This window comes from Rattus rattus, chromosome 18 (assembly GCF_011064425.1).
Source record: "Rattus rattus isolate New Zealand chromosome 18, Rrattus_CSIRO_v1, whole genome shotgun sequence".
In the NCBI taxonomy this organism is placed as follows: Eukaryota; Metazoa; Chordata; class Mammalia; order Rodentia; family Muridae; genus Rattus; species Rattus rattus.
Genome location: NC_046171.1, coordinates 4,700,736 through 4,723,117, shown reverse-complemented (window position 1 = coordinate 4,723,117; position 22,382 = coordinate 4,700,736). Strand labels below are relative to the sequence as shown.

Here is a 22,382-nt window from a genome sequence, read left to right as displayed (position 1 = left end):
CAGAGACCCAATGCCCTGGGTGGTGGCAGGAGTCTGACAGGAGGTGAGCTTCAGGCTGAGAAGAGGAGCCTTGGTCGTCTGCAGCCTGCCTCTCCACTTTCTCACGGTGACACAGAGGGTCACAGAGATTGCTTTCCGGCACCAGGGAGCAGCAGCTGGGAATGGCGCGGTGGAACTGTGAAGCTCAGACAACCGTGGGCTCCCAACCTTGTGGTCTTGGGCCCCTTCACCTCTCCGTGCTTCATATGAAAAATAGATTGGGGGTTGGGGATTTAGCTCAGTGGTAGAGCGCTTGCCTAGCAAGCTCAAGGCCTTGGGTTCAATCCCCAGCTCCGAAAAAAAGAAAAGAAAAAAAAGAAAGAAAGAAAGAAAAATAGGATGAGGTTCTCTTCTGCACAGGGTGGTCCCCCATTGAACATGAGTGGGGGGGGGGACGAGGATTCAGTGAGCATGTGAGTGACAGGTGTTACCATGACGCAGTCGCCACCTTATGTTTACTAATCTGGGCGTGTGAAACGAATTGACATAAGGGACCCTGGGGTCCTTAGAGTCCAGGAGAAACCTTCAACTGTCTTGCCCTTCCCTGTCTTCCAGACAGGAACAAAAATAAAGTTCACCTTGGAGCCGGGAGTCTGGGCTTGTGAATTACTGAGCCCCACCCTATCTTCTGTGTGTGGTTTCTTTTTTCTAAGGTAGGTGGGAAGGGCCTCTCTTTCAAGGCCCGCTCCTTCTCATTAGGGCCCATCCCCCCTCCCACCCATCCCGGGGAGGCCCCTTCTCTTATACTATTTGGATGTGGCCTCAAATTCTATTTTTGGCCCTGGAACCAGGAAGGTTGTATTCACGGCCATTCTCTAGACAGCTTGCTTAACTTAGCATTACCAGTTCTGCACATGCAGCCAGAGCAAGACAGAGAGGGGTGGGGATGGAGAGAGGGGGAGGAAAGAGAGGCTCTGACTATGTGGTCAAAAACCTCAGGGGCTATTGTGTTGAATCAAGTCAAGCCACTCTCTGCTGTAGAAGTTGCCAGAGCCTTGTGAGCCCCAATGGCCACGGAAGCTATCCCAGAGAGACTCCATGTCAGGCAATAGTCCTGCAGAGCACACCTTGAGAAAGAACCCAGCAGAGAAGCCAGTGTCACCGTGGAGATGCTTTTGATGCTGTGTCTGTTCCCCTACATACCTCAGGGGCAGCCGCTCGATGTCTGGGTTCCCCTGCCGGGCACCCGTCTCCTCCCTACACTTTCCCGTGGCGCCCAAGGAGATGGAAACTAGGGCGCTGGTTATGGGAACTTCCCTTCTCTCAAGCCACGACCCCACCCCGATCCCACTCGCGGCATCATGAGAGTCGCAGGGCATCTGATTATAGAGACGGCCGTGAGTCAGCTCTAATTTACCGTGAAGTCATCAGAAGTAAACAAGCCCCGAGCTGGAGGATAATTAGTACAGGATTCCTCTTGGGTACAGCCTCAGAAGGGCTGCCTCGAGGGCCAATTGGACAGCGTGTGCGGTTTGTGTGTGTGTGTATTCGCGTGTGGTCCTTGTCCCCACGATCTGCGTTGGTGATGGCCCCAACTTGTGAAGAGGGACCAAGGTAGATGCCTACTATGGGCCTGAAGTCACATAGGTCCTGTGTGATCCACCCGCAAAGCTAACAATTTCACCATCAATGAACACATGTACCCTAACTGACACTATGCTGGTCACACGCGCGCGCGCGCACACACACACACACACCCCGGGGTGGGGGGCTCATCCGGGATGGCCAGAGTACCTTTTAGCACCACACTCCCAGACCTTCCAGCTGGCTGGCACTGCTACTTTGTGATGGCTGATTTAACCCAGAGGCAGACACCAGGGACTGAGCCAAGGGCCTCTGACCCCTGCACAGGCCTGGAACGGGTTCTCAGGAGATGTTTGTTGAGAGATGGAGAAACAGTGATCGACCCGTGATAGCGGATCCACACGTTGGGGAGGTTCGGGTCATGTGCTCGTCTCTCTCCCTTCCTCAATGGCTACTTCTCTCCAGAGCAGACGTCAGAGGCCTTGCCATAAGGCCCGGTGCATTCTGCACCCCCATCCCCACCCCCCACCCCGCCCTGACCCCCATCGCCTGCATTCTCTTCCTTAGGTTAGCTCCCATCACAGCAAGGTCAAACACACCAGGCTCCTGCCCCGCACGTTACCCTTACTCATCCCAGAGTCCTCTTCACCCTGGCATCTGCATGGCTCTCTACTCATTTCTCTGGGGCTCGCCTAAAACACCTCTCGCTTGGTGTCCTCTCCCGTTGCTCCTGACTCTTACCACTGCCTGAAGCCAAGGCTCTAGACCTCAGTGTCTCTATGCTTGCTGTCTCTCATGGCGGAGTCCAGGTGCTGGCCACGTACCCAGCCCGGCAGGTGAGTTGACCTCTGGGTTGAGCAGGAGACATCTCAATGTCACAAGCTACTTGTGACAGCGCTAGTGAGGCTAGAGATCCGCATCTAGAACATTCTAGCAGACCACTGAGCCTTTGAGGACCGGGAAGGAGTAGGCAAGCATGCCTCTGTCCCAGTCCCCGATGGCTGGCCCACAGGCTCTGCTCACATATGATGTTTGTGGGAGTCGGGTTTCATTTCCCGTCATGCACCCCCATGCCTCACACACAGCCTGACAGGGGCGTGGCCGAAGGGAAGAACCGAGGCAGCAGAGAGAGAGAGAGATGCTGGGCAAGGGTCAGAGCTGTTTTCCAAGGAGAAGGGGTTTTACTAAAAGAACTGGTTTACTTCAGTTTAAGGCAAGTTCCACAGAGACGGTCTCAGACAGGCACAGGACCAGACAGTAAACACATCACCATCACCATGCATGACAGAGGTGGGTCAGATGGGAGATGGCAGGCAGGGACCCCATGCGGCATTAGGGACACATGCAAGACCTGCCCCAGTGGACAAAGGATGGTGGTCATTGGGGTGACCTTAGGTGAAAAGCCCTTTGCCACTTTCTCACTGCAGGGGCAGGAGTTTTGAAGGGCTGGGGCATGGGGTGACAGGATGTGACAGGGTGACCCCAGAGTCTAGATGGCCTGGGTGTGGATGGTGGTCACGAGGAAGGTGTGGGGAAGCTGTGTGAAGAATGGACGCACCCTTGGGATGGCTCAGGAAACGCTGGACCACCTGACCGATCCTGTCATCACAGAGCTGTGAACACTGAGGTCCAGGGAGCAGAGGCTATGCTGGACTCGGGTGTGGAGGGGTTGGCGCTCAGGGCTGCCCCCGTCTCTTGTCTCATAACCACCGAAGGGCAGCGAGCAGGAGCTATCTCAATGCTACAGGATACCTGGGATAGCTCGGGTGAACCTTCTAGAACACTTCTAGCATACCGCTGAGCCTTTGAGGATCGGGGAGGGGACTCTATCTGCACATATGGTGTCCCTAAGAGGGTCACATGCATCCCTGGTAGCCCACCAGCCTGGGGTTCCCTGGAAACAGGACAGGGGGAGTCTCATGGGACTGGGGACACTAGACACTAGGGCAGGAGGGGACAGGAGCTGGAGGAGGTCCAGCTGGGCTGCAAAAATAGGGGAGTCTTGGGGTTGTCTAGCATGGACTAGGGGAGTCCACTCAGTCCCAGAATCTTGTGTACCCCTTGTCGTCTATACCACCCTCAGGTCCCTGGATTTAGATGTGAAGTTGAGTCCAGGAAGCGGGGTGAGGCCTTGGATACCCCATTTCCCGCTGGCCCTCCGAGTAGAGTCTGGGTAGTCGAGCACGAGGAGAGTGGGGCCTCAGCCCACCCTCCAGGCCCTTGGTCCCGCCGGCTTCAGATATGCGTGTGAACGGGGGACCCAGGAGGTGAGTGGGCTGGGGACTGTGGGGGTGACTGAACAGGCGCAGCCGGTGGTGGGCGTGGGCGGATGCCCTGTGCCTTCATGTAGGACACCAGTTGGTCGGGGATCTCAGCCAGCACATCCCGGGCCAGGCGGGCCATGCTCAGTACGTGGTTGCCGGTGCGGTCCACGTAGTCCCTGAAGGGCACAAACTGAGAGGCAGGAAGATGGGGTCAAGGTGGGGCATTTGGGTCTCCTCCCAGAGGGCCCACTCTACCCAACCCCCACTCTGTGAGTTTCCCCAGGGATGGTGCTTGTCATCTCTACTCTATGGGAGGCCTAACGCTGACCCAAGCCCTTCATCAGAGACTCAGCAAGGAGAACAGAGGCTCAAGAGATGCTGGGAAAAGCTAACTGGATCCCGCCTCCTTGCTTCCTTTCCCTTTACCACCCCACTCCTTCTCCTAGGATCCTGATCCTTCTCTAAACCCACACCTAACCCACTGTGAAGGTTTGCATATGCTTGGCCCAGGGAGTGGCACTCTTAGGAGGTGTGGCCTTGTTGAAGGAAGTGTGTCACTGTGGGGTAGGCTTGGAGACCCTACTCCTAGCTGCCTGAGGATGCTTAGTCTGTTCCTGGCTTCCTTCGGGTGAAGATGTAGAACTCTCAGCTCCTCCTGCACCATGCCTGCCTGGATGCTGCCATGCTCCCACCTTGATGATAATGGACTGAACCTCTGAAGCTGTAAGCCAGCTCCAATTAAATGTTGTCTTTATAAGACTTGCCTTGGTCATGGTGTCTGTTCACAGCCGTAAGACCCTAACTAAGACACCCACCTTCTTCTCAACTGCCAACCTCTGGCTCCTTCCCGTCTCCCTCCTCCTACGATGAAGGGTACCACCTCCATCTACAAGGGGTTTCCATGTCACTGGAAGGCCATGTGACACAGACTCCCGTTGGTGGGGCACCATTCAGCTCAGAAGGGGCATCATACAGGGCAGGGAGGGGTATGGCTTCCCGAGAAGACTGGCCCAGGAAGAGATTCCAGTGTCTGTCCTCGGGAAGACTATAAAGGCTCTGACACTGGCCTGACTAGGGGGCCTTCCTGTTTGATGCACTACTGAAGGGCAGGGCCTGTTTCACCTGAACGATGTCCCGTTCGGCCAGCTTCCCCCTGGAGGAGATCCGCACGTCATCACCGTCCAGCTCCACCATAGCTGTAGGGACAAGGGATGTGTGCTTGTGGGATCGAGTGCATGTATTTCTGGTAGGGCTTGCCCTCCAATCCCCGGCCAGTCTGGGGCCCTCGCCCTCGACACTAGAAACAGGTTGGAGACCGAGACCAACATGCAGGTAGGGCCCTGCTCCTTGTCTGGGATGAGGAGCCCAGCCTTGGGAGACCTGCACGGGTACTAACACACCCTCTCAGGGCACACGGGTCCACCCAGGCTGCGTGCATGCCCGCACATGAGCTCTAGCGGGTGGGGACTGGATGCCATGGAGTTCTGTACAGAAGGCATGGGAAGGGGATGCTGGACTCACCATCGAACTCGGCCTGACCCACGCCGACGATGATGATGGACATGGGGAGTTTGGCGGCCTGGGAGAAGACAGGGGAGGGGCAAAGACCCATGTGAGGGACAGGCAGGGACAAGAGGGTGGGTCAAACAAAGTACGGCTGGGGAAGGGGAGGGAGAAGGAAGGTTAGGGGACTCCAAGGAACCCCAAGAGACGGAAAGGACACAGATCACGAGGATAAATTGCCGGGGAAGCTGGATCTACCTGTTTCTGGGAGCCACCTCCCCTCTCTGGTGCTGGGGCTCCACCATGAGGGAGGAAGGCAGTTGTGGCTGGGGCCCGTTTAACAGGGAAACCACGGGTCAAGGTTAGGGAAGGAACTTTTCTCATGCTGAGACCCCCTATCTCACATGACAGGCAAGCTGGGGCCTAGGGTGGGTGACTGAGGGGGTCATGGGCTCCCCAGAGAACACAGCCATCAGTGTGGCTCAGAGATCTGAGCTTTCATAGGCTCAGGGCATCTCCCATTCCCCCAACCCTGTCTAGTATTCTCTCCAAGTTCCTCCAGTCTCTGTGGAGCAACTGGATGGATGAGGGGATCGGGGAAAGACTGTGGGGGTAGGAAAAGAAGCCACCCAGTGTTTCTTTAAAGGAAACACCCTCGGATTCTCTTAGGGGTGGGACAAGATGCTTTAGTCCCCCAAAACTGTGTGTGTGTGTGTGTGTGTTGTGTGTGAGAGAGAGAGGGGGGGAGGGGGGGAGGGAGAGGGAGAGGGAGAGGGAGATGGAGAGGGAGAGGGAGAGGGAGAGGGAGAGCGGTCCTCCACTCACATTGACAATGGCTTCCTTGGTCTGTGCCATGTCCGAGATGACACCATCAGTGATGATCAGCAGCACAGAATACTGGGAACCATCCTGCACAGCTGCGGCATTCCTGTGGGCATGGGGGTGGGGGTGGGGTAGACACACAAAGGTATATAGGTCTTGGAGCCTCTGGCCCAGGCCCGCTGAACAACACTTCTAAACACCCTGGTCGGAGCTTAAAGGGAGTCTCTGGGCCTCACGCTGAATGGTGGGCGGGTGATAAGAGATACTGTTACATTCTGTAGTGATGGTACCCGGGGGCAGGTGGTAAGAGATACTCTGTTAAATTCTCCAGTGGTGTTCCCTCAGAACCAGCTGTACCCAGGTTTACCTGGCTACGTGGGTAACGACAGGGGCGAAGTTTGTGGGGCCGTAAAGCTGCACAGTGCGCAGGCTGCTGTGGTAGGCCTCCAGGATGCCATCGATGCCACAGCAGGAGGGGTTCTCCTGGTTGCCGTTCTGGGACAGAGAGGAGACAGCTGAGCCCAAGTAGGCAGAGAGGAAGCAGGAGCCCAAGAAGCAGGGCTGGGCTCAGGGAGATGGGGGCTGGGCGCAGGTAGAGACAGGGCATAGTCGCCTTTAGCCCAGACCCCAACTCAAGGAGGTGGAGTCTCCCCTCCCCCAAAAGTATTTAGGCCAAGGTCAAGAACTAGAAACCTCCTAGGTCAGTCAGCCGGTGGCATGCCTTTAATTCCAGCACTCAGGAGGCAAAGGAAGGGGAATCTCTGAGTTCCAGGCCAGCCTGGTCTACAGATTGAATTCCAGGACAGCCAGGGCTACACAGAGAAACCCTGTCTTGAAAAACCAAAACCAAAACCAAACCAAATCAAACCAAACGAAACAAAAAACCCCAACAAAAATAAAAAAGACAGAAAAAAAGACACACACCCCGCCCCATCCCACTTCCCTGCCTGTTCCCAGCCTGAGTTCCTACCAGCGGGAACTCGTGGGACACCCTGCCGTCGGGGGGCAGCTTGGCCCCGAAGCCCAGGGCAGGGAACATCTTGTCGCTGTCATAATGCTGGATGATCTCCCCGACAGCAGTCAGCGCCAGCGCGTAGGCGTTCAGCTGGTAGGGGCTCATGTAGTGGAGGGACGTGGACTGCGAGGGGTTCCCTGCAACACAGGACACAAGGACATTTGCCAAACTGGATGAGGCGTGTCCATGAGTACCTCTAAGCGTTTACCCCTGAACCTTCTATCAGGACCTCCAATGTGTCTCGGTTCGGCAGTCAACAGTGACTGACCGACCCTTGAAACAGATCCCAAATCCCACCTCCCTTCTCCCCCCCTCTCAAAGCCACCACCTCCTCATGGCTCCTGTCTGCCCCTGCCCTTACATATACTCCACACTACACGCACAGGCCTGCCAGACCCCACTCCAAGGCCAGATCCTCTGCTTGAAGCAACGGAGGCCTTATCTCACCCAGATCCCCCCAGAGCCCGCCAAGCCACTGGATCCCCAACGAGCAGGTCTGGCCTCCTGTTTCCTCCACTCTCCCAGCCTTAGCTCCTCAGGCGAAGCCTCACCAGCCTCTCCACACTTCCCTGTATGCCCCTGGCAGTGTCTGTTTCTCTCCCAACATTCATGAGGTTCAACTCCGTGTCTCCCTTCCATGACCCAGTGTGGCTTTCCTCTAACAGTGCCCCTCCCCACAAGTTCCCTTTCCTTACTTCTGCCATGATGTTACCATTGCCCTGTCGCCTCAAGCGTTCAGATTTCACTGATGCATTCAGGATCGACAACCCCAATCAACATCTCTCTGCTCACTACTAAGCTGTGTGGTCTTAACCCTTCAGCCTTAATTTCATCCACCGTTTGAACAGCGGTACCTGCCCCATCCCAGGGTCGAGATTAAGGGACTGAGTGATGTTAGTAGAAGTATCTTTCTGCCATTTTCACATCTGTGTGCATGCCTGCCTACATGTATGGGTGCATGCATGACGGCATGTATGTGTGTGCATGCTTGCCTGAATGTATGTGTATAAGCACACATGCTTGCATATATGTGTGTGCACACATGCCTGCATGTATGTGTGCGTGCATGCCTGCCTGCATGTTTGTTGGTGAACGCACCTGCTTGCATATATGTGTATGCACACATGCCTGCATGTTTGTGGGTGTACACACGTGTGTGAGCACACCCATATGGAGACAGATTTGAGAATCATCCTTCATTGCTCTCCTGCCTTATTCACTGAGGTACGGTCTTCCAATCAAACTCTAAGCTGGCCGACATCAATAATCCCACTTAGGCTGATAACAGATAGGCCATGCATGTGGGTCCTAAGCAACACACCTCCAGTCTTTTTCTTGCATGGCAAGACTTTTAACCACGGAGCCGTCTTCCCTACTGTCTTCTTTGACATTAGTGCTAACTCTAACAGCCCAGCACTCATGCCCGGTAGCCAGAGAAAGGCTTGACACAGCAGAGGAGGCTGTGACCTAGGTGTCTTCTGACACAGAAAAATGGGCTCAGAGCACCCCAGGGGTGACCCCACAAGCAGCTCTGTGCTGTCTTTTAGGGTATACTCAGGAACTGTGGAGGCCCCTGGCCACTGCGAGATCTAGAACACTGCATTACCTTGTGCTCCAGAGAGACTGGGAGCTCCTCATCAGAGCAATGGCTTGGGGTGTGCTCCCCCACCAGCATAGGCACAGCAGGATGGGATCATCTGACCTGGGGAGGCCTCGGCCTGTTTGGCTGTTTTAATTTAATCGAATCAACAATTTATTTGTTTGGGGGACAGGGTTTCTCTGTGTAGCCCTGGCTAGCCTGGAACTCACTGTGTAGACCAGGCTGGCCTTGAACTCACAGAGATCCACCTGCCTCTGTTTCCCAGGTGCTGGGATTAAAGGCATGGACAGCTCCCTTCATTCTAACTTTGGTTCTATGAACCCCGAAGCCTTCTCTGGCAGGTAGTTCCCTCTGAATTGAAGCATTCCACCTCAGAGAGAGGTTCCCAAAGGCTTGGGAAGTAAATAACTCAGAAGGCACAGGGGGTGCCTTTCGAACTGTCTGCAAGCTGTGCAGAGAGCCCCAGGGTTCCAGCTTTCCCGAGTTGTCACCCGCATTGAGGTGGCTCTCAGCCACCCACGTTCCTGTGGTAACTCCTCTCTCCTGTACACCAGCGCAGGAAAATCACCGCTTTATCACACTGGGTTCTGGTGGCGTCTGCCCTTTCATCTGTTTCTGGTTCCCTATCTGGGGTGCAGAGATGTTTGCTTACACCTCCCCAGGAATCGTGTCATACAACAGGAAGAGAAAGAAGTACGAAGGACCTGGCTCAAAGCCAAGCTGTCCACCACAGCCCAGAGATGCCCACCCTGCCCTCTCCTGCCCCCACTCACCATTAGAGGCAGTGAAGTCGATGGCCACGGTGAAATTGATCTGTGTCCTAAAAGGAGACCTGGAGTCACCTGGGGGGTAGGGTTGGGTAGTGGGCAGCGCTGGGCAAGGTGGGAAAAGACGCTAGGCATCTGCGTTTGTCAGGCATGTGGCTTCGAAGAAGCCACTTGTGTGCGAGCTCTGTGAAGCTGAGACAGTTGGGCCCCTCCGTGCCCCTCCACGGGGCCTCTGTGGGCATCGGGGGTGAGCATTCCAGAACACATGGGGGCTGGTTATGTTGTGTGGGCACGCACGGTTCTATGGGCCGCTGTCCCTTCCTCTCTGAACCTGCCCTCCCCTGTGCCCGCTTGAGCAGGTGAGTTCAGGGCTCACTGGGTTTCTGGTTCAAATTCTGATTAATGGTTAAAACATGACGAAATCAAAATACACGCCGAGCCCCTTGAGAGGGAAGAACATGACACTACCCACGATGCTGTCTGGCCAAAAACACAACCCAGAACCTGGCTGAGCTCCCACAGGTCTCTGCTAGTTCTTTCTCTTTGGTTTACGTAGTTTTGAGATGGGGTTTTGGCGGGCAGCTCTGGCTAGCCTAGAACTTGCTATGTTACCAGGCTGGTCTTGAACTCGTGGAAATCCTCCCACATTTGCTTTTTGATTGCTTGGATCAAAGGCGTGCACCACACCCCAAGTCTCTTAAGTTCTGACAGAGTGGAGACATGTTAAATGACTTCACGGGAGACACACCCAGAGTCTATGAGAAACCACATAAAAACCGCTATAGGAATCTCAGTCACGAACTTGGGAATCTTCGGTCCCCCTTCTAGATCCCTCAAGATGAAAGCAGAATTAAGAGAGAAATGTATCAGTCAGTATTTAGATTTTGACTGGACCTCAGAACCGACCAATTTTAAAGTTTTAAAGCTGGGAGGTGGTGGCACACACGTTTAATCCCAGCACTGGGGCAGCAGAGGCAGGGGGATCTCTGTGAATTCGAGGCCGGCCTGGTCTACAGAGTGAGTTCCAGGACAGCCAAGGCTGTACAGAGAAACTCTGTCTTGAAAAATAAAAACAAAACAAAAAAGACAACCAGGGACCTCTGAAAACTGCCTGGAATCTGGCATTAAGGAACTATTTTTTAGCGTTTATGGTATTATGGTTTGTGGGTTATTTTTGTGATCATGTATTATGGTTTGATGATGATGATGGTGGTGGTGGTGATGGTGGTGATGATGATGATGATGCTGTGTCTCTGTGTATGAACACTTGAGTGTAGGTGCAGGAAGAGGCCACAAGAGGGTGTCAGATGCCCTGGAGCTGGAATTACAGGCTGCTGTGAGCCCCTGACCTGGGTGTCGTCTTCTCTAAGGACAGGAAGCACTCTAAACCATTGAGTCATCTCCTTAACCCTGTGTTGTGTTTTGTGAGGAGAAAGCCTTGCATTCTGCAGGACCTGGGGATGGATGAGGGGTGTGATTTTCTTTATAAGATGGAGAGAACAGAATCTGACTGTCTGGGGATTGGGGATGGTCAGTGAGAGGCAGGGGGAGGCCCTTGAGGCTCACGACTCTGTCTGGATTCTATAGCAGGTGCTGACATTTTGCATAGTGAGCTCAGAGTAGAGGTTTCCCAGTTGGCTGTTGCAGGATCCAAGAAGCCAGGTCAGAGTACGACTGAAAAAGAGGTGGGCCTGGGTGGGGTTTCATGTGATTCTTTTTTTTTCTTTTCCCTTTTCTTTTCTTTTCTTTGGAGCTGGGGACCGAACCCAGGGCCTTGCGCATGCTAGGCAAGCGCCCTACCACTGAGCTAAATCCCCAACCCCTCATGTGATTCTTATACCGCTGGGAATCTTAGAGAGAAGAGTCCAGGCCCCCCTTTCTGTGACAATCCAGTTGGTTGGAGCACTTAGAATCTGAGGAGGGTTTCAGGGTCCCACTGGTGGAAGGTGCCTTGCCTGGGGCTGTAGAGGATGCCAGGCCCCATTACAAGTGTACTTAGGACACCATTCCTATTAGAAATCCCAGCTCTCTTGCCACCCGATCACAGCAGAGCTGTCATATGAAGTGTCTTCATCCCCTGGGAAAGGGCAAGAACTTGGGCAGCAGGAGACAAGCCAGGTTTTCTATGGAGAGGCAGCCCCATGTTTCTGCTATCTGGGGACAAAGCGCCCCCTGAACTCCAGACTCTGAGAGAGGAGCCACAAGGAAGCAAGAGCCTGGGACCCTGGATGGCTGTCAATCACTGGCGCACGCAACACAGCTAGATGCTTGTTTGAAGCCTAGGGCTGGGAACCCCTTGCTATGGTTGTAGACTGGTGTCATCTCTCCATGTGAAGTTAAGGAACTATTTTGTTAGAAGATGGGAGACACATGGAGAGCAAAAACCCTGACTTGGGGACGGTCCTTGGGAGGATGGCTCTGCCCTGCTGAACTACAGCCAAGAGGCACAACTGGGTTGTCTCTCTTCCAAAACCAGGATGAGGGGAGGGGCTGGCCCTGCTTCTTAACTATTCTTCTCCTTCAAGCACTGAAAACATGGGGGAAAGGAAAACAAGCGTTTTGAGGAACAACTTCCTGCAGCCAGGTTGCTCTTGTCTTACGAGGCACAAGAACCTCATTTTTTTTTTTTTTTTTTTTTGTCCTGGGTTCAGCCGGCAGGGAAGGGAAGCCAGGATCCTCAGACAGACAGCTCTATCAGCCTCCTGCCTGGTCACATTCCCTCTGCCCCTAGCTCGGGCAGTCCAGAGTGCTCCTCTAGGGCTCTGAACGTGTGTGGTGTTCCAGCAGCCCCCTGCTTCTATCATGACCATCCCATGATCGGCTTCTATCCTGTCCAGCCTCACGGGACACAGCCGACAACGAGGCTAGGATTACTAATCAGCCAGGAGCAAAAGGAGCCATGTCACCTCTCAGGTGCGTGCAAAATGGAGATAAGGTCTCAGTCCCACCCGCTATGTAAATTGGAGCGCTATGCAAATAAGATGGAGGACGAAATGCAGCTTGTCTGAAGATTGCCAGGTGCTGTGGAAAACGAGGGTTGACTGCTCAATGGAAGAAAGAAGAGAGAGGTTTTTGGTTTGAGCTGTTCCTCGGCTCTGCAAAGGCAGCCACAGTGGACCCCATGCAGTGAGGCTAGAGGTCTTTGGGTACCCAGAGGGAGGATGTGTGTGTGTGGTGTGTGGTGTGGTGTGTGTGTGTTTGATGTGTGTGTTTGATGTGTGGTGGTGGTGTATGTGTGTGATGTGTGGTGTGGTGTGTGTGTGTGTGTGTTTGATGTGTGATGTGGTGTGTGTGTGTGTTTGATGTGTGGTGGTGGTGTGTGGTGTCTGTGTGTGTGTGTGTGTGTGTGTGAGATGTGTGGTGTGGTGTATGTGTGGTGGTGGTATGTGTGTGGTGTGTGGGTGTGTGTTTGATGTGTGATGTGTGGTGTGTGGTGTGTGTGTGTGTTTGATGTGTGTTGTGGGGTGTGTGTGTGTGTATATTTGATGTGTGGTGTGGTGTGTGGTGTGTGTGTGTGTTTGATGTGTGGTGTGGTGTATGTGTGTGTTTGATGTGGTATGGTGTGTGTGTGTATATTTGATGTGTGGTGTGGTGTATGTGTGTGTTTGATGTGTGGTATGGTATGTGTGTGTGTGTGTATATTTGATGTGTGGTGTGGTGTGTGGTGTGTGTGTGTGTTTGATGTGTGGTGGTTGTATGTGTGTGGTGTGTGGTGTGGTGTGTGTGTGTGTGTGTGTGTTTGATGTGTGTGTGTGGTGTGTGGTGTGTGTTTGTGTGTTTGTGTGTGGTGTGTGTGTGTGTGGTGTGTGGTGTGGTGTATAGGTGTGTGTGTGTGGTGTGTGTGTGTGTGGGGGGGGGTGTGTGTGTGTGTGTATTTGATGTGTGGTGTGGTGGTGGTGGTGGTGGTGTGTGTGTGTCTGTGTCTGTGTTCTGCAGGCAGAGGAGGGCTTGTGACCTTGAGGCTGTGAATTCAGGAGATGAAGGAGCAGCAGAGTCATGGGAAAGTGAGCCGTGGCCCAGGACAGCTGGCTCTCTGTGCCCTGGAGACCAGGCAGCCAGATGCCTGCCGGGCTGGGATGCGCCCTGGGTAGCTGCCCTGCCTGTCTCCTCGCAGGCAGGTGCAGTCATCCCTCACCTGCACCTGTGGGCCCTCGGCTGCCCACGCCCTGACCTGGCAGCTGCCCGAAGGGAGTGTACCAGGGAGGCCCCTCTTTGGAACCAGGCCATTTCGAGTAAGCTGAGGCAGCCTGACTGTGCTGCCTGCGATGGCCTGGAGGTCACCCCTGCAGTTCCTTTTGCTCTTTTAGCTTGGGGTTGGGCACCTGCTGTCCCTGGGACTGTCCCCTAATGTCCCTATAGGTCCCTGTCCCATACTCATCAGAAGCAAGACCCACAGAGAGGACGTGACTCACCCACTGTAATCCAAGGCAAACAGGGACCCAGAACCTACATCTCCTGATGCCTGCCCAGAGCACGTTCTACCTCCCACACCTTGGCTCTCTTTGTCACGGGGTCCCTAGCTCCATAAAGTCCTATCTCTGCTCAGGAATCCCATACGACCCAGGCCAGTCTCCTGGACTTGGAATCCAGAGGTAGGCAGGGTTCTCAGCTCTATGGTGGAGTCTCCTGAGAGCCCAGTGTCAGGCTTCGGTTGGGGCCACGTGGGGCACGCTCTGGTTACACGGTATGGAGCCCTGCCCTCTCCCTGGGGCTGGGGAGGCCAGGCCCTGCTTCTCTCACCCTCCTTTGATGTAATCCAGGAAGGTACTCTCTGACTCGACCGCAAAAGAAAGCAAAGTGACCTGGGGAAGAAAGGGAACGTGATTAGTGGAGAGTCCCGGGGATGGCAGTGACATCACTTTCCCTGTGGAGAGCTGTTTTCAGTCTCTGGTGTTGCTCCCACCCCACCCCACCCCACCTGACACTCCCCCCCCCATGCCTGTGGCAATCCCACCCGAGGACATTTATCCCCATTTTACAGCCAAGGAAACCGAGGTTCCAAGGCAGCCACCAGGATGTGACACAGTGGGGGATATGAGCCTAGCACGTCTGAGTCTAGACCCTCCATGACTTTCATGTTGAGACGGGGTCTCCCATAGCCCAAGCTCCCTGTATAGCCAGGGATGACCCTGAACTGCGTTTAGAATTGCATTTAACTTTGATGCAAACCCAACTGGCTGAAGCACAGGGCTCAGGCTAAGGGCTCAGGCATCCTCCAAGTGTGTCCCTGGAGAACCCGGAGTCCTGGCCTGCAAGGCTGAGGGCTGAGGAATCCTCCTGATGCAGACCCAGCCACCCCTCGATGCCTGTGTCTCTGACTGGCATGGACCCCATGCTTCTGCCTCTGAACTGTTCTCTTCTCTGGCCTTGCCTGTCATGGGGTGTTGTTCAACCTCCACCCCTTCACCCCAAGACCTCTGAGCACCCCATTCCTTCCCCGCAAGTGCCCCCTACTCGGGATCCCTTTCTTACTTGAAGCTTCCCACCTTCTGCCCCTCAAGAGACGTTGGCAATGGCTCTGCCCACATAGACAGCCTGTCGCTAAGAATTCTGGGGTCATGGCGAGGAGGAAGAGTAAAGTAGCTGAAAGGAGGGGACCCTGGGACCGACGCCTCCCTGCGGGTGCGGTCTATTTAATTTACCAGCGCGTCAGCTTAGCTAGACCAGCTGTGACAAAGTTGGCGTCCCTCACCCTGAAGAACGGGACACAAGATCGTCTGTGTGCAGTGGGCCCGGAGAGCCACACCCAGGGGTGCAGTGTGCCAAGCACCTGAGAGGCCGCTGAACCTCCTCCCAGGGGTGGTGGTTAAACCAACCCGAAAAGAGCTGCAATAGCTTTTCATCCTTCGTGGTCGTTATTAGATTCCTGAAGCCCAGGTGGAGCTGGGACTGACGACACCAGAGTTTCTTCTCCTGTTCAACTGACCAGCCCCCCACACTGGCCAGTGCGAGCTTCTGAGTTTGACAGTAGAACTTTGAGGGACTTTATTTACCTCCTCCCATGAGTGTCCCAACCCCACCCCAGGCCCTGAGAGGCCTGTGCTATTCCTAACCCCACGTGTGGCCTGGAATCCCTTCTCCTCACTTCTAGGAAGGCTGATTTTGAGGCCTTTTTCATTTTGGTTGTACGTCTGAAGAGCTGCCAGTCTGGGGAGGTCCTGCCTCCTCTGGGGCACTTAGGATGTGTGTGTGGGAATTACCCACGTCCACTGTCAAAGACTGGGCGTGCGTCTGTCGGGAACGGGGAAGGCCTGTGAGCCCAGTGCACTGCCCAAAGTCATGCTGTTTCCACCTGGAGGACACTAAGCCGGGGACGTCGGTTGACATGCCCAAGTTCTGTGTGTGTGAAACAGACGCACTCGGAAGAGCTGTGGTTGGCCTCTCCTACGCGTGAGCGGAGTATGGGACAGTCACAGGCCTGATCTCCATAGGTTTGTTATCGCCCCCCAGTGCTGGCTCCATTTTTCAAAGTGGGGTTCCTCCAAGGAGGATGGGAGTCAGGTTGAGATTCTTGAGATCTCTTCTGAGCCTAGTGACTACATTACCTGACAGAGACACCCATCTCAGGATTAAGGGTCAGGGGTAAGAGTGGAGGGGAACAGAGGGCAAAAACCCGGGTACATTTGTGCTGCAAATATACTGACCCATTCCAGAACAGCACGGGGGCTCTGCCCCAGGGCCTTGGCATATGCTGTTTTTGAGGGCTGAGTCTTTTTCTTAGATATTCTCAAGATCTGAGCGATTCTGCTCTTGAAATCACTCCCACCTATGTGGGTACACGCACTAAATAACTCCCTGTCCCCCCTATAAAAGCATCAGGGACCCATGACTACCATTTCCTGGCTGTACGGTCTGGTTCCCCTGTACGGTTCCGAGGGGAGCCCCGTATGCATTTGCTGAAGGCTGGATGGTCCAGTCCACCAGCCCCCACAAACCAAGGACCAACGTCATCTCTGGTGTTAATAGTTAACGCGGCGGCAGCGCCTGCTGCTGCCCACGCGGGATGAAAGGCGGAGCTGACTCCTGCATGACTCCTAGCTGTGTAACCCTGGCTGAGTCACTTCCCATCCCGCAGCCTCAGCTCCTCTTCATGACAATGGGTGCCGGCGCAGCCTCTCGAAATGCCCAGTTCCTGGGGATTCCCCACACGCGCACCGGCTTTTCCTTCCGGCAGAGATTCTCCCAGGCCGATGGCTCTCGGCTACCCACTCACCTGGGCAGGACTCCTGCCCTCCAGCCTGGCTTTTGGCTCAGGGCAATGCCCCTCCACTGAGACAGGGGGCGCTACTCACCGTGCCGGAATTCACGTATTTCTTTTTCTTCATTTTCTTTTTCGGATTTATCACCTGTAGGGAAAAATAACTAGTGTTTGAAAGCAGTCAGGGCAGGTTCGGGGCTCCCAGCAGACCTGGGTGTGGCTTGGGCAGCAGCCCAGCAGGGTACAGGTGTGACCGCAGTCTGGGAAGGGCTCTGCCAGGTTTTGTGAGATGCTGGCATCTGGGCATCCTCATTAACCCTGAGTCCCAGTAGCCAATACACTGAGACAGTTTCTTTAGCTTTGTCTCCCAGTAACCTTAAACCTGCCCAGAGCAGTCAGGTGTTGTAAGACAGCTCTGCCCACGCCTGCCTGTGCTGGCTGGGCTGCTCTTTCACATTTTCAATCCTGCCTTCCCCATCCTCCTTTGGGCTCCTACTCAGGGGTGCCCCGAGCCTCTGAGTCTGGCTCCGGGCTGCCACTTTGACCCACAATAGGATGCTTCCAAACCAAACCTGCTTGTCCCATAGCAGGACTCCCCACAGTAGGCTCAGTAAAGGCTTCCCACTAGTGACCACCGGGGTGACACCCTTCCCCCTTGACATCTGGTGAAGTCTGTATGTGGTTGTCACCACTGGGGGGAGAGGGTGGGAGATCAGGAGGCTGCCCTAGAGCAGTGACCCAGCTGTAGATGTTGTTACTAGTGTTGGAGAAGCCCTGGGGCCCGGAGGAGGGGCCACCTTGTCCTGGTGAGCCACCCTGCACTGAGCTCTCTGTTCAACACAAGAGATCTGGGTCCAATCAGCAGAGCAAAGCCGTTCCCACCTGCTATGTCTATTTATTTATTTATTTATATTTATTTTTTTTTTTTCAGAGCTGGGGACCGAACCCAGGGCCTTGAGCTTGCTAGGCAAGTGCTCTACCGCTGAGCTAAATCCCCAACATTTATTTATTTTCTAGATAGGGTTTCCCTATGTAGCTCTGGCTGTCCTGGGACTTGCTCTGTAGACCAGGCTGGCCTCGAACTCAGAGATCCACCTGCCTCTGCCTCTCAGGTGCTGGGATTAAAGGCGTGCACCCCCACCTCCCTGCCTTCCTTCCCTATGTCTTTAACTGCAGTGTCTCTGGTCTAACAAGGACGGATACCCACTCGGGAGACGAGGGAAACCAGGACACCGAGATGCCAGGTGACTTGCTGCTGGTCACACAGCCATCTGGGTAGACCCAGGAAGAGAAACTTGTCTCCAGGCCAGTAGTGCATACATACGGGGCTGTCACCTCGATGGATGTGTGCTAAGTTCGAATGGGAGGGCTAGCATTATGCACAGGTGGGGACCGAGACCGCATCTGAGACGCTGAACCTCCTGGAAGTGGCTCTCTGGCCATGGGGCAGCCCTCTCCAACACCACCCTTCGCTCCTGGCTGCTAGGCTGATGGGCAGGGTTGCAGTCTCTGCATTAAAGTTTACCCAGTCAGGCTTATTCCGGGTCTGAAGAACTGGAACCAAATGTACCTCCGACCTCTGCTCGCAGAGTGGGGCGAGCGCACCGTCGGTTTGGGGGTGTGGATTTCTTTTTTTTTTTTTTTTTTTTTTTTTTCGGAGCTGGGGACGGAACCCAGGGCCTTGCGCTTGCTAGGCAAGAGCTCTACCGCTGAACTAAATCCCCAACCCCTATGGATTTCTTTATAGTACCCCTTGGACTTGTTTTATTCTGCTTTCTGTTTTTGTAGTCTAGCCAGGCCTTGAGGTCACATTCCCCTGCCTCTGCTTCCTGAGTGGTGGGACCGCAGACACACACGGCCATGCCCGACACATTTCTTTGAAGCCTTCAGCGTTATCTTTAAGTTAACGTGTAGCCGGTCACGCTTCCGCTCTCCGACGTCACTCTTTTTATGTTAAAGCAACCACTGGCATCGGATCCGAGTGAAGTGGACAGTGAGTTAGCACCCTGTCTGCTCGGAGCTCTCCTGGGATTTCCCAGAACCTCCCCCACACAGCCTCTCTAGCCACAAGTGGTTGCCGGGTTCCACACGGGGCCACAGCGCCCCCTAGGGACGCTACAAGGAACTGGCCCACTCCACTAGGCTATTGAAATCTGGTTTCGTGTGCACAAGACTGCTGGGAATGCAGACTGAACAGGGCCATCTCTGAGGATCTCATAGCCCTGGGAAAGCCCTGGGCACAACCTTGAGAAGAACGGTTTTGTGGGTAGATACTTGCTGAGGTAATGGCTTCCTTGAGAAAGTCTCTGGGGACCATATTGATCAGAAATGGGACCATATTGACTCAGAAGAGTCCTTGGGGAGGCAGCTGCAGAAATGAGACCGTATGGGGGACAATAGCTTCATAGGGTGTACGGGCATGTACTGTGTCTCTCTTCACAGAAGGAACACGGTCCCCTTAGCAGGCCCGTGGGGCTCGGCTGTGGTGAGGGCCGTAGCAATGGAGTCAGGGGAAAGACTCAGTGCCAGCTTTGAGTGGGGATCTGCCCTAACATTAGAGAGTGGGGGTGTGGGTTGAAGTTCATTTCAAGGCTTCAGAGCAGGAGTTGGGCCACACCCAGAGCATTCTGGTCAAATACTGTTGGTGATGACCCTGAGGGGTTTGAGACTGGAGGACATCAGAAGAAGAGAATAGCTTGAAGAGGGCCCAGCGGCTGAGACATTCTTAGCAGGGGCTGGGTCCCGGGAGGTCCCCCAACACAGCTGGCTTCAGGATTGGAGATGGGGTGTTGACTGGTAAGGACCTTTTTTTCTTTTCACACTCCTGACTCTAGCAAGGGCTTCCTGGGCCTCCTAGGGACACCCCTGGGGTCTAAAGCTGCCTCTGGCCTGTAGGAGCCGTGGTGGTTTTCCTCTGGTTGGCTTTTCCACCCAGATGCAGCCGCATTGCTACTTCCTGTGAGGCAGCTCATTATCTTGTTGATTGCCACGAGGTAAAGATAACGATTGCCTGAGGAAACCGGAGGAGACCGGAGGAAACCAGCCTGTCCCATCTGTGCCTCCGATTTCCATTTTGCCTGAGATTTCCTAGCCATTGGAAGCCAAACTCCAAGAGAGGTAACTGCTCCATACACTTCCCTGAGAACTTCCAAAGAGGAGGCCAAAGAAAGGTACAGTCTGTCCTGCCCAGGTTGGGGACATAAACAGCTCAGTGCTAGACTCCTCCCCCCAATCCCCCAAACCACAGCCCTGGGGGCCAGAAAGATAGCTCAGTGGTTAGGAGCACTGGCTACTCCTCCAGAGGACAACAGGCTTTGTCTGAAGACACAGAGCCACTCTGGAGTCGGGACCTAGGTCCTTGCTTATAGATAGACTTCTTTCCCTTTCTTCCTGGTGTTCTTCCTGTGGTGTGTGTGGGAGCGTGTTGGGGGTGTGGTGTATGCATATGTGGGGGGGGGGCGCAGCTCTGTGAAATGGGAAGATGAGATCCACCTTGTGAGACAACCGGGAAATCCCTGTCCCCAACCCTTCTCAGAGCTCCCGAGTTCTTACTGTCATGACCCAGAACCCTCAGGAGAAGAGACCCCGCCCCTGGAGAGCCTCACCTCGTAGATGTTGAACTGACTCTGGCCGCGTGCCAGCTCCCGGTAGCTGGTGGTGAACTCTCCAATGAAGTCATGGCTGCAAGAGAAGAAGGTGCCAAGGCTGGAGGCCCAGGCACACACAGCCTCTCCCAAGGCCAGCCCTGCCCCCATTCCACCAGGGCCTCCACAGAGTATGGGAAGGGAGCTGTGGACTGAGAAAGCCAATGGCTACTTGGCAGAAGTCGGAGAAGGAGCAGCAGGTCTCCTTGGATTCTTATTTAGATGATCCAGAAAAGGCATCTGGGGACAAGCTCTGCTGAGGGAGGGGAACGGTTGGATGGCAGTCAGGCATTACCGCTCAATATGTCAGGTGGGATAATGGCATTCAGAGTTACGTGGGGGGAAATGTGCTTATTTTTTTAAAGACATTTCTAATGAAATATTTAGGGGTAAATGCCACGGTGGGATTTCCTTTAAAGTACGTTAGTAAAATATAGATAAGGCAAATACAGTGAAATTTAACGATTGTCAAATTCAAGTGACGGGCTTAAAGGCATTCATTAGCCCCTCCCCGCTGAATGCTTCGCTATGTAGCCCTGGCTGGCCTGGGACATTCTAACGTAGACCAGGCTGGCCTAGAACCCATAGAGCCCTACCTGCCAATGCCTCCTGAGTGCTGGGATTAAAGGCACGTCATCCACTGTGCCCAGCCCAGTAACGTTTTTTTAAAAATTGTTATTTTTTTTTTTAATATTTCGGGCTTTTTGTCTTGTGTATCCCAGCTTAGTTGTGCACTTGTGTAGACAAGGGTGGCCTTGAACTCCTGATCCTTCTGCTCTACTTCCGGAGTGCTGGGAAGACAGGGTGACCACCATATGCCCGCCTCATTAGTTTATTCACTCTGAGATAGCTCCTCATGGTGTGTTGCCCAGGTTGGCCTCAAACTCCAATCCTCCTGTCTCAGACCCCCAAAGAGTCTCATCATAGGCACATGAAACTACAGCTGGATTTTTTTCCCAACCTTCCTGTGGTGCTGAACATGGAACCCCAGGATTTGAACCCCAAGGCTCTGTCTCCAAGCCACACACCCAGGTCTCCCGCTAACACTTCCTAAACGGTGAGAGCCAGGAGGTAGGGGTCTTTTTCCAGAGCGTGTTTATATCAAACACAGCAAGAACTTGCATAAACTGCCCTCCCAACAGCCCCGAGTCCTTGCTAAAACACAGTGCTTAGCCCTCTGGCTGGGGCATCCAACTGGAGCACCCAGGTGTCCCTGGGGCCGTGCCCTGCTGTGAGCCCTCAGCAGCTTTTGTTTTGATTTTTCGAAGCTATACAAAGTAATGGATTTCACTGCAAAACTTTCATACACATAAACACTTTGGTTGCGGGGGGCGGGGGGAGTTATTGGTGTGTGTGTGTGTGTGTGTGTGTGTGTGTGTGTGTGTGTGTGTGTTTGAACCACAAATGTCTATGGAGGTCACGAGACAACTTTACGGAGTACATTCTCTCTGCCCACTTTTTACGTGGGTTCCCAGGATTGAATGCAGGTTGTCTGGTTAGGCAGGAGCTCTAACCACTGAGCTACACTCTGTTGACAACAGTCCTTCAGGGGATGGTAACCTGATGATGGGACCCTGTGGCTCCTGGAGGCTGTCCCAAGTTGCCAGAGAAGGGAAGACTCCCAAGGTAAAGGAAGGATGTAGGGGAACTACTAGGAGAGGAGGGAGCAGATTGGCTCGGAGGCATGATGGAGCTGACCTACTGGAAGGGATGGGAAGGCAGGAGTGAAGTTTAAGAGGGGCAAGGTGGGCCCTGGAGAATCTTCCATGGCTTGGGCTTAGCTCAGCTACCCTGGCTCAGTGCCTTTTTATAATAAGAGCACCACCCCGGCCATATCAGACCCGGGAGATATCAACTGTGACCACGCTTAAGCTGGGATATGTCTGGATTTGCTTCAGAGGACGAGTGGGAGACAGGGAAGGTTCTGGATCAGTGTTTTGAGAGACACGCTCCTGTTCTGTCTAGGAACTGCCAACCACACTTGCTCCTCATGGGGTACTTAGACC

At 54.1% G+C, this 22,382-nt stretch overlaps 1 protein-coding gene across 3 annotated transcripts in view; it reads right to left on the bottom strand.

Moving 5' to 3' along the window:
• Positions 1 to 2,722: 2,722 nt before the first annotated feature.
• The window catches only part of Cpne5 (copine 5), an 81,576-nt gene continuing 61,916 nt past the window's right edge, over positions 2,723 to 22,382 (bottom strand). For all 3 annotated transcript variants that reach the window (XM_032888799.1, XM_032888797.1, XM_032888798.1), the window contains 10 exons: positions 20,338 to 20,413; positions 16,827 to 16,880; positions 14,275 to 14,336; positions 9,541 to 9,587; positions 7,123 to 7,304; positions 6,520 to 6,647; positions 6,156 to 6,258; positions 5,349 to 5,406; positions 4,950 to 5,023; positions 2,723 to 4,017 (listed from right to left, as the gene is read on the bottom strand). In XM_032888799.1, coding sequence (XP_032744690.1) covers positions 3,799 to 4,017; positions 4,950 to 5,023; positions 5,349 to 5,406; positions 6,156 to 6,258; positions 6,520 to 6,647; positions 7,123 to 7,304; positions 9,541 to 9,587; positions 14,275 to 14,336; positions 16,827 to 16,880; positions 20,338 to 20,413 — 1,003 coding nt within the window. In that variant the 3' untranslated portion in view covers positions 2,723 to 3,798. The remainder of the gene's footprint in view (positions 4,018 to 4,949; positions 5,024 to 5,348; positions 5,407 to 6,155; positions 6,259 to 6,519; positions 6,648 to 7,122; positions 7,305 to 9,540; positions 9,588 to 14,274; positions 14,337 to 16,826; positions 16,881 to 20,337; positions 20,414 to 22,382) is intronic.